Source organism: Apis cerana, linkage group LG14 (genome assembly GCF_029169275.1).
Source record: "Apis cerana isolate GH-2021 linkage group LG14, AcerK_1.0, whole genome shotgun sequence".
NCBI classification, from domain to species: domain Eukaryota; kingdom Metazoa; phylum Arthropoda; class Insecta; order Hymenoptera; family Apidae; genus Apis; species Apis cerana.
This window is the reverse complement of record NC_083865.1, coordinates 3661609-3674347: the sequence shown is the minus strand read 5'-3', so window position 1 is coordinate 3674347 and position 12739 is coordinate 3661609. Positions and strand designations below refer to the sequence as shown.

Here is a 12739-nt window from a genome sequence, read left to right as displayed (position 1 = left end):
AATATCTTCTTACGTACGATATCTCGTTGGTTCAGATTTGGATTTAGTTCAAGGGTATTGTTATGTAATGCAACGTATCATTCATAAAAGTTTTTGGAAGCAGAATATTCATTAGTTTTTGATGAAAAATTTCTTTTTATCTTTATTGTTTAGAAATGTTCTTTTAATAGGCTTGAAAAAAGAAGAATCAATTACTAAGACTGGACTGAGAATCTTCGATCGAAACTTTCTAATGCAAATAGGATAGTATTCTTCGGTATTTCGATATGGAATAGTATTTCATCGGTTTTATTTCTACGCAAGTGGACAATTTCAATGAAACTACATGTTAGGATATGCAATTTTCTACAATATGCGTGTAATATGCGAGAAAGGAAGAATGTACACGTAAAACTTTGCCAATAACCTTTCTTAGATCCCTGCTTCCTGTTTTACGTCTTATTCTTTCATTTTATTTTCAATCGCTTGTCGATGCTTACGAGAAAACTTTTTCACGTGTTATCTACTCAAAACGACTGTAGGAACGTTATTTTTCTATCAAGATGTTTCCCCACTTTTCTTCTTTCCCTTTCCTGTCATTCAAAAGCGATCAGCAAGAAATGCTGCAATGCCGATGCATAATTTTAACATTTCATATCTTATCATTTAGATATTACATTAATAATAACAGTAATTCCATCTTCTTTAATTTAATTTTAAATCTGATTATCGATTCTTCTCATCCCAATGATGTGATCAAATAAAATTTATTTTCGACAAAAATATATCTAAGAAATTTTCAAAAATTTAAAATCTATCGTTACGAATAATCCCGATAATTTTCCATCAAGTAAAAAACTATCTTATATCCAATAATATTAATTAAAATGAACAAAAGAAGAATCTCGAATTCGTTCGAAATTAAATCTGAAATAAAATTCCAAATGTATTTTCGGAGGGGAGCTAAGAGCAGGGTGGATAACTGTGACGATGAGGCGTGCCACATCTCCCACAGGAATTATTTATACGAGGCGAGGTTTCATCGTAGAAAACTCCGGCAAACAATTTACAAACTGCGTGTAACCACTGTTCAGCCCGAACTTCTGCTTATTATCCCCCAAAGGATTATTACAGTGCCGCCATATTTTACAGTACAATTTATCCTTCGAGTTCAACGAATCACGATTCATTTGTACCCTCCGGTAATCGTCGAGAACATCCTTTATCCTAGTCTTTTATCGTGCTGGTGAATCGTAAGATTATATAGATATCTTTCTTCTCAACGATAATAGAAAACAATGTCGTAGAAATGTGCGGATTTTAAATCGGTTTTAAATCCTTTTTAAAATAAAAATGTCGTCCCTCCTGAGGATTGCAATGATTTATGGCTGGATTTATGGAAATAGATATTGTAGAATATTGGCGATAAAGTGATCCAGATTTGTCTGTGAAAGATTTTACTACTTATTTCATGTTTTATATTACTTTTCTTATTAAATTACATTCTTCTTTAAGAATACATATATGTAATAGGATATCTCAGTTCAATTTTTAATTTATTTCTAGTTTTATTTCTATACGTAGAATGCACATTGAGAAAGTTTGTATCGAAAAATTTGCTTTCTATATATATATATATTGTATTAAAATATTTTTTTTTAAATAAATTTCTAGCAAATTGAAAATATCAGAAAGAGATATACGTCATGTTAAAAATTCCTTTCCTTCAAATAATTAAATTATTTATACATTTATAGAACTATATTAAATATGTATCTTAATAGCTCAGACTGATAATTTATTTATGAATATTTATTACGTATACATATTACAAAATAACAGATGTAATGTTAACGTCAAAAAGTAAAAGATATGATAAATTAAAAATTTAAGTCACCAAAAAAAAAAAAAAAAAAAGGGGAAAATTAGTTGATTAATAGAAAATAAATGAAAATTATTTTCCACTAAAATATCGTGGTCACCACGTGATGATATATTTTAAAAAATCGATATTTCCCCGATAATGACACACCACACGTGTAAATGCAACAAAATGCAGTATTAGATATTTTTTTTTTTTTTTTTTTTTAACAACTGCTAATCTCTCGAAGATTAAAATCAAAAAAAAGAAACAACATTTAAAATAAACTAGTTTCGATTATTTTGTTTTGTGTTCACACCACTTTATTTTCTGCCGACCCATTAAAATTCGATATCCGTCCACGTGTTTTTATAATTCCCCGACAATTAAGCGCAATTATCCGCCAAGGCTGCTTTTATCGAAATTCCGCGAAAACCAGAGGAGCATACATATCGAAAAGCGTGTGGTTGTGTGCAGGTATACATTCGAAATTGACGCGATTCCGTGGCACGGTTCGGAAAGAAAAGAAAAGAAAAAGAAAAGAAAACACTGCAAGTGTGCGATGCACATACTCCAGGGTTATAGATTACGCAATGAGTCGTGACATATTTTATCTAACCGTTAATTATACCGACGAGTTTTCGAACAACAAACGAGTTTTACTTTTGACCAAGAAATTAGAAACAGGAATTTTCCGAGCTGGACTAATGGATCGATGTAAATATAATAGTCCCGTACGAACCTCTTATTCGGAAAGAAGATTAATGTGATAATCTCTATAATTTGAAATATGTACAATCGAATCTGTTTAACTCTGCAAGCCTTTGTAAGTTGAAAATTTAAGAGTGAAATTATCATTTTCTTTAAATTTTTAAAGAACAACATTTGATTTTTTTCGAGGAGAAAGGAAATCTTTACGACTTCCAAGGGATTTGATTATGCTATTACATCTTTTCCTTACATTCATTTTTCTCATGTCATTCGAATATTGTAAATTATTATCACTCAGATATTATATGTATAAATATAATACGTTTTACATATTCGTTTTGAATGATAACTAAATTGATAATTGGTAAAAGTGAATCGAGCAAGTGCCACACATCTATACATTTTGCACATTAATAATAATATGTTGCTTTCACTTCAAAATGTAGAATGAGTACACGAGAAAATGAACATTGAAGATTTGTCGTATGACTTGTTATTTAATATTTGGAATTGAAGTTTAAAAGAATATACTTTGACGAATTTCCTGTTCGAACAATTAAAATGTGAAAAAAATTGCAATATATTTGATATATTATCAAATTAATATATTGCTTATTTAATCTTGTTTAAATATTTAAAAGATAACCAAACATCAAGTTTTAAAGATATTTGTTAATTCATAATGAGAGCAATTATCGCGGTTAAAAAATTTTTGATAGCGTGAAAAATATATTATCTGAAATGGAAATTGTATCGTTAATATTTTATCGATATATAATTTTTACCAATATTCTAAGATGTTTTATTGGTAATAATTGCAATAGATTACATAAAAAATTCAACTTATATTCATAGTCATGTTATTTAATGAACGTGCTGCCATTAAATTTAATATCTTACATTCGAAATTTTTTTTAAAAACGTAAAATATGTAAAAGTAATTATCAAGAAACTATGAAAACGTAATTTTATATGTATAATAATTCTTTTACATTTCATTTTCAACTTATCTCAAATTCCACCATTTTTCCGACGAACACATGTTTCTAATATTATGTTTTTTATTATTAAATTTTGTGACGCTATAAAATAGTTATGAAAAAAATTATAAATTATACATCTCCAGCATCCACTGTTAAAATTCCAAAAAACTTAACCAATCAGATCCAGATTTCTTATCGATTAAAAATCAAAGGGCTGGAATTTTTCGAGTTTCGAGCGAGCAAATCTCCGTTAAAAATGAACAATTCCCGGGACATAAATGTTCGATATTTCACGTTGCTTCATCGTAAATTCAAAGTTAATTCAAAGCTCGCTCCACGTTACCTCGGGAGAGCGTTAAAAGCGGTCATAAATTGCCCGCTGTTTTCCCAACGAATGAATCAATAGAAAGAAATCGCGTCGAGGAACGATTAAATTTGCATTAATAATTGTTCCGTGAAACGGGGGCAAAAATCGTTTGGGAAGGATGGATAAAAAGGTGTCTCGCACGTTCAACCCTTGCGATGCCTATGCTAATTAAAAAAGGGAGGCGATCCTCGTGGCTGCCACGTGCCTAACCGGAAACTCCCCCGAACCGTGACAAACAGCGCGTTTCCCATCACATGTATATATCTTCTTCCGCTCGAGAAACGCGATTAAATCGACCTTAAAAATATCTTCCACGCGAGATTCGTTTTACTATTCACTCTTGCTAATGTCGCTTTATGATATATTATTATACGAGAGGTGTACCCCTTATTTGGAATAAATTAAGAATTATTGTTTTTTCCCAAAAAGTAATTCTTTTTCAATTCTGATTTTATTGTACTGTAATTGTAGAAATTATATTATAAAATTATAATGTATTATATATTCTCACCCCCGATACACTAATGCATTTGGTCAATCGATTCTATCCCCTTATGAACTTGTTTATAATTTATCAAGTAATAAAGAGTGAAACGTTTATTACCTTGACGTTTCGACATTTGACGATTTTCCATAAAATCTTCGTAAAATATGCAACTTTTCTAAGTAGGAAAATCATTGCCTGCGGGATTCTAGACACCATTCAATATACAGAAACGAAGAAATGGTATCGTCAAAGAATTTTTCGTTACATATATTATAAATTATATGTCCCCGATGTCAAAATTCTTCAGATTTTAAAAAACAGTTAATTATCCAACTGCAACAATCGTTTTACAATTTCTTTTCTCCGTATAATATTTCCGACAAAACACGGCCTTCTATCATAATAAATTTGCGAACTACGCGATGACCATGCGTGATTCACAGGCATATGACATTCAGGAAGCGTTCACGATAGGTGCACGCGTGTGTTAGACACGTTATAAGAGGGACGAGGACGCGTGCATCGCGAGGATGCGTTGTATATATAGTTGGGCATTAACATGCACGCGCCACGTCGATCAAAAAGGCGCGGCTACAGGACGACAGCACGGGTTTTTCGGTATCGCTTGTTACACCCAGCGCATGCCACGTATCCTCGATAAGCGTAATTTCGTTTCATCGACGACAGCTACGTCGCCTGTTCAACGGAAATCGGATGGACAATGGTCGACGGGGGTCGAGGGTTGGACTGATGCGAAAGGAATTTCTTCTTTTCGAAAATTTCAAATTACATTAATATATGAATACGTTAGAATTGTAATGCGTCTGTAATTTTGTTTTAAAAACACGTCTCTCGTGTAGTAATTGAATAGAGAAGATGTTAGGAATAATAGAAATAACGAATTATATTTCTACGTGGATTTACGATTACAAGTTGCTGGAAATTTCGATAAAGAAAATGGGGGAGAAAAAGTTGTTGCGATGGGAATTTTACGAGGTGAACGAGAGGCAAGACTGGTTGCAAGCTCGAAAAGTTGCGAACTCTAGTTGCCGTGTGTGTCTTTGACATGTTGCAATTGTATATTTGCAGTTTTCGACGATGGTAACGATGGTGGGTGGTTGAATAATAGAGCGAGTGAACATATTAGAACCGACACGACTCCGGTGAATAATTGAAAAACGAACGTGAAAGTTTCTTTTCAATTACAAAGTTTTGTTTCAAGTGCGCGCCTTTCGTGTTGCTTTCGATGTTTTATCGATCGAGAATTAGATATTGTTCGAAACGTGCAATATTTTGATTTATACTTGTTCCATAAAATGTAATTTATCACGTTTACGTAAATGAATATAATTTGAACGACTTTTGCTATGGGGAAACATTTTTTTTAATATATATGAGACTCACCGGTATGAATATAAGTGTGTTTCTTCATATCTGACTTCTGATGAAACCTCTTGCCGCAATATTGACAGGGATATGGTCTGGTGTCAGAGTGTATTAAAAGGTGAGTGCTGAGAGTGCTCGAACGCTTGAAGGCTTTTCCGCACTGTTTACACTGTAACAGAACGAAAGAATATGGTTGTAATATTGAAATATATTGTAAGAACAATTAAGATAAAGTCGACGAAACTCAATTTAATTAATTTACTCGGAATATCGGATAAATAATGGATAAAGAATAGACTCTTTTGATTATCACTAGAATAAAGTGTTATTCTAGTTTCAAATTTGTTGCAATTGTTGGCAAAATTAAAATGCTAAAAGAGATATAAAAACGTGAAAATAAATATCATCATTTTGAAAGTCCTTCGAAATCAAATGTACGAGAAAGAAAATTTTTATCTGTTCAGAATAATGAAAATAAATTATTACAAAATATACAATTACAACAATTCCAATTTTAAAATTCAATAATTCTTTTCAAACACTCATTTCGATTCTAAAATAATTTTATCTACCGAAAAATTGTCCGACGAGATGGAAACCTAAGACACATCTTCATCTATCACAAATAACAAGTTTATATTCCCAATAATCTTCGTAATAATTTTAAACTCGTATAAAAAAAGAAATTTACATATCCTTTATCGTTTAAGATGATAAATATAAATTAGTCCTTCGCGTTATTTTCATTCCTTTCTCCTCATTCATCCCCTTCTTTCTTTCTTTTCCTTTTTCAAGAGAGAAAAATAATCAATTACCGTGCATAAATTGATCGTCCATCTTAGGGAAATCGAAATCGGTATGTCGAAGGAAGAAGGCGGACGACACCGCGACGTGAGGCGCACCTGTGTTCACGGAGCCTTGGGTTTTTCTCCTCGGGGCTTATTGTCACATGGGCGCCAGTCCTGACAATACTGTCGAGGCGTGTCTCTTTTCACGATACACGCGTGGAACATGCGTGGAATCGCGTACGAAACCGCTTTAGCGGGATATTATTACGAGCGTGCACCGGTACCGGTATAAGAGAGCTGCGAGTACGCATGATTCACATCCCTCGTCGATCAATAATGAGGATATTGCAACGATATTAACCCGTCGCGGTGGAACATCCTTTGTGCAGGATTACTGTTCGAAAGATTCGCTTCATCGGGGACATTTTCCTTACGTATTTCGTATGTTAAGATTTAGATTCGATTTTAATTGCTAAACAAAAGGGGGGAATTTCATCAAAAGTGAGTAAATAAAATTAGAAAATTATAACAAATATTTCATCTTAACGGATTCATCGTGATTAAGTTTGATAAAAATTCTTCTTTCGTACTTTAATGAAAGAAAGAAAAAAGAAAGAAGAGGAAAAAATCTTGTACCATTACGAATGTCGATCGCGCGCCGGAAAGAAAATAAGATCGAAGAAGACGCGGGGTGTTTTTTGCAACGATCGATGCTTCTTCGGGGAAACCTCGAAACGGACGATTTATAAGCTCTTTAGAAGCCGTTACACGTTCTACGGTCTCCCAGAGGGACACGCGAACGAGTTTCGGTGAACTTCTTCGGTGTCGTCCAAATGCAGCCAGCGGTGCAATCGTAAGCTGCATTCTGGATGACTTTGGTAGAGTTTCGAGATCTCCGAGAAGCATTCAGTTCCATGAAATTGCAATTAAGAAAATTTCTTGATTTCTTTGTCTAAAATTTATCAAAAAATCTCATTTTACATTTTTGTCGTACTACTTTTTTTCCATTGATTCGTTAAATATATTAAACGTTATACGCGTTATGAAACAATTAAAAGTTTTTAAAATAAAAAAAAGTTAAATAATAGTTTTCAATGATATTATTTAACAATTATTTAAAATAATTTATGACGTGAATATACTCGTTGAAATTATCACGATATTATTTCTTCTAGATATTAGAATATATTGTACGTAGCATCAAAGAACTTTTTTCAAAGATAAAAGAACACGCAATGTGTTCACTAATCATCTTCGATAAAAAGGATCACGAATGATATAAAATATTCGAATAATCGAATAAAAGATTTAAATCTTTTTAATTTTTTAAGAAGATTTAATTAATTCCATATTCTGACAAACATTTAACGATAGATTTTAACGTAACAAAAACGTTTCTTGCAATATAAGAATGTTTTTTAAAAAAAGAAAATGAAAGTTTTCAAAAGTTCAGGAATTTTTTTTTTGGTCATCTTTAATTCATTTCAATTTTAAAGATGTAATTAATAATAATGCCATGTTATCGCGTATAAAATTTGATATCGTACAATTTTTCTGCGCTCATATCGAATTAAGCAATTAAGATATAAGTTTTAACGTTCGAAGGAAAAATTAAAGAACTGTTATTATGATTGTTGCTCTACAATTTCGAACGATATCTTGAACAATATAATATGGAATCTGCGTTCCCGTACATAACGGTATAACACTGTCGAATGGCTGGAATCGAAATATCGCGGGATATTTATAAGCGAGGCATTAAAATCCAGGTCAAAATGAGAAAAATAATTAACCATCAATATCCACCTTTTAAAACAGATCGTAATTATACATCCTGTTTGTTTCCTTAAAACTTTATTTCCACGTTAAAATCGAAATAAAAATTCATTAGAAATCTGGAAATTACATCTGGAATACCATTAAATTTAAAAATTAATACGCGAATCTTTATACCTTTATCAATCTTTATTAATAAGAAAAACATTCGAGACACAAACGCTTCGCAACGTGCAAACCTTGACCTGCATCTTACAAAGAGACGGAAATAACGATAAACGCGTATAAACGTATACCCCTTTCGTACCCCTTTTCTGTTCGAACATCTCGTATTTTCTTTCGATTCGGCAAAGAAGAAGAGGAGGGCTAAATCGTGCCACCAACCGAGTGCGGTTTGCGAAACTTGGAGTTTCCGATCGAAACGAGAAGAAAACGATGCGGTTTGGGAAAAATTTTTGGACGGTGAGCCCGATTCGAAGGGGGTCGGTCTTTTTTCGGCCGGAATCAGGATCGTGTGACGCGCGTGTGCCCCAGATATCCTAATATGTACGCCGGTTGTTACGTGTCGCGCGTAAAACAGCGGCCAACCGAGTTTCTACTTCCATTCAATCAGCCGTAATTGCCCCCGCCGCCTTTTGTCGAGTTCCGACATTCGTCAAACGTTTGACCCGCTTCTTCGCCACGTCACGGTTGCACTTTGGAGAGAACTTTTGCGCCGATCGCGTGACTACGCGTGGATTTCACTTCTCGCGTACGCAAATACCGAAGCAAGAGGAGACGAGGATTTGCGGATGGCCAGGTTGGAGGATGGAGAGAGTCGGGGGTGGTGGCGTCCGATCGACCGATTTCCGGCCGGAGGGATCGTCGGGGAAAGTAGTGCGATATTGAAAAGAGAAATGATCGCGAGATGGAATATTGGCTTAAGGATGTTTTTATGCGTGATATATGTATAAATATATAAATATACGTGTGATGAATTGTATATTTAAGGGATATTTTTTAAATTTAGCAATAAAAAGAATTATTAAACGGAAATAAGATTTAAGATAACACGTTTTAACGTTATATATTCGTTCTTAATAATTAGTAAACGTTTTATAATTATTAAACATTTGTTTTTCTTATTATTCTTATCATTTTTAGATTTGCAATTTATAATTTCCTTGTTCCTTTATAGTAATATCGGTATGCGCTATAGATACGGTATTGATATTTATGATATTTTTCGATATTCGATTTAATGACCGAAAATTGGCAAATAATTAATAATTTTAGCGATTAGTTCGTTTATTTTACTAGAACGGTATCGATAAGCAACTATAATGGAAAATTTTCAAACTGTGGAATTTCGGTAAAAAAGATAATATTTTTTATTTATAAAAAAATATCGATAGACTATTTTTTTAAAGAATCTTTTGCTCGCATTACCTTTCATTATCGCTTATAATATCATATACTTATTCCAGTATTTAAATAATTTAACGTCAATTTATGTCGAACAAATACGCATACGTAACCTAAATGATACTTAAAAGCTTTTGTTGCGATAACACTTTTTCATTTTAACTACGGCAAAAGTGGCAGAATCTACCAGAAGAAAAATGACTAAAGAGATGTGTGACAAGATTATTATACAAGGGAATATATACGTAAGCAATGACAATACCGATAGAGATATAAATTCAAGCAAAAAAAGATTGTCAACAAATTGTCTCTGCGTTTTAAAAGCCTCTTTTAAAAAACGAAACAAAGTTGGAAATATTAAAAAAAAAAAAAAAAAAATACTATAATTTGACAAAAATAATATACTAAAGTTCTTACATATGAATGATTAAATGCACATAATATCATAAAAATAATTAAATATGTATCTGTACTAATGCTTTTTTTAAAAGTCAATATTAATTTTATCAAAAGCAATTTCATTAAGAACGTAACATTCCTATAAAATAAATATCAATATCGATATAATTGATTTTAATATTTCACCCAGCAATTTTTCTCTTTAAAAAATAAAAAAGAAATTACTGTTCAAGAACTTTGGTTGATCGCGATTTTTTTTTATGAGTTCAAGGGTGTTAAACGCTGAAGTAGGGTGTTTACGAAACTCATAAAAAGGATTCTACGCGAGAATAGTAGAAAACGAATAGTCGTTATTTGGTTTCGACGATCAACCGAGAGAACAGAACACGGAGGTTTTGTAAAGATTTCCTAGAGTGATAGTATCATAGCGTTCCTCGAAAAACTACAACAATTTCTTCGTTCTTTTTTTTTACTCAATTATCAGCAGACAATTCATTTAAAAAAAAAAAAAATTGGACGTATCTCAGAAATTGAAGAAAAGAAATTTATCAAATAATTAATTACACGTGTTTATCCTTTCTCAAAAATAAACCTTCGAGTTGTATTTTTATAAGATTATAACGGAAAAGAGGTTCTGACATACCTGGAAAGTCCTTTCCGAAGAGGAAGGCGGCGTCAGCGGTGAATGATGGATTGGCCGAGTGATTACAGGCGTGGAGGATGGACTCCTAGATGACGGTACCCTAGTTTCCTTCGCTTCTCTCTCGCATACCGTTCCTGGCGACCAAATTTCGCTCTTTCGTCCCATGGTGGACGATACATCGTTCGCTTTGATGCTCAGATTCAGTGGAGCTTCTTCTTCTGCAAATAATGTTAAAAAGAATTTGTTCCATTATTCTAAGTATATTCGTTTCAAGTACAAAAGGTATACTTTTTGAACAGCTATTGAGTTCTTTTCTTTTATTGAATTTTATTTCAATATCATCTCCATATATCATTGAGCAATTTAATTAATAACAGTCGTTCGAAAACGGACTGTTTCTTCGAATATATTTTTCTCTGTAAATATAATAAAAATCATACATCAAAGGATAAATCATCCAACATTTTCCAACCATAGCTGTCCGATAATAAATAATTTCGCGCCAAATACTTAATTACAAAAGCGCTTTACATACATCTATATAACAACGAATATCTCATCGGATGATTAATTCGTTATCATCCGAGAAGAATGCGCAAAAGTTTCGCGCATGTCACGTAATCACCGGCCATTATCGAAATCGATACGATATTCGCTAAGGAAAAAGATTCATAATTGGTTTAATAGACGGTTTCCTCCCACTCTTGCCGATAACGATATACGTAAACGTTTACGATAACCGAGTCGTTCGCCGAGTATGCTCACGAAATAGGGTATTATCTACTTATTGTACTTACGACCAAATTGTCCTCTTTTTCAAGGCCTTTTCGCGTATTATTTCTACGATCCTTCGTCAAATATCTCGAAGTATCTCGTGGGAATCGGAGGAATTTTATGATAAATCGATCAACGTGGATTTCAATTTTTTTTTTCCTTTATTTCTGATAATTTTCTGTTTTATAAAGGAATGTGCGAAATATGTGATTTGTAAAAAAAATCGTTTATTCAATTTAATCGATAGAGATTGAAATCAATCGTCGAATGACGAAAATATTAATCGAAGGGTTCATAGTAAAAATTACTCTTGTTAATTTTTTTCTGGAAGTAGAAAATAGTTCAGTTTGTACGATATATACTGTTCTTATCGAGTAAATAGCGAAACGAATAACACTCGACTAAAACGAACGTATTTAAAATCTAATTTCACACTTTTAAGTTTAAACTTTGAAGTTTAGAAAATTGAAGTTAATTACAGCGCTTCATATATGTATCATATACACAAACATACGTGTATAAGTGTTATTAAAAGTGAGATTGATTCAGAAAACTGGGACAATTTTCATTAGAAATCTGTCATTCCAATTTTTATTTAATTCGTACAAATATTTTTAAATAAATAAATGATGTTTTTTTATAAAGAACCATTAAATCAATTAATTATTCTATTTAATATTTATAAAAAAAATATGATCTACTTAACCTTTTCGTTCAATTTAATTCTAGTTGTTAATTTTCCAATATTATTAGTTGATAAATTTCGAAAGTTGAGTATCCTAATACAATTTCTCGATCGAGTAAAAATAAAAAGAAACGAAACTTTTGATTCCAATAAATGGATAAATTAAAATTCTCACCGAATTTCGCTTTTTCCGGAGTGCATCTTCGTGGCGAGCCAGTTCTGGAGGTGTTCAAGGGTTCTGGATGGATGGGCGAGCAATTTGCAACTGGTGTGGTTTGCTGGTTGCTGACCCTCGAGGGTGGCACCAGGGAATGAGGCAGCAACAGACTCACGTGTCGAGCCCACCATGCGGTCCCTGTCGAGCCGTAACCCCCATACATCAGGCCACAACGCATCTCTGAAAGCCAGGAAATTTCGATTAACCGACCTATCAACCTCCCACCTCTCCATTGGCCAACCGTTAATTAACTGATGTGGGTGGAAAGGAAAACGGTTA

The 12739-nt window shown here is 32.7% G+C and overlaps 1 protein-coding gene across 1 annotated transcript in view; it reads right to left on the bottom strand.

Moving 5' to 3' along the window:
• LOC108004474 (zinc finger protein 628-like) overlaps positions 1-12739 on the bottom strand; it is a 29604-nt gene that overhangs the window by 9906 nt on the left and 6959 nt on the right. Inside the window, exons 3-5 of the mRNA XM_017067418.3 lie at positions 12419-12640; positions 10785-11002; positions 5793-5943 (exon numbers count right to left, since the gene is read on the bottom strand). Of these exons, the coding sequence (XP_016922907.1) occupies positions 5793-5943; positions 10785-11002; positions 12419-12640 (591 nt within the window). The remainder of the gene's footprint in view (positions 1-5792; positions 5944-10784; positions 11003-12418; positions 12641-12739) is intronic.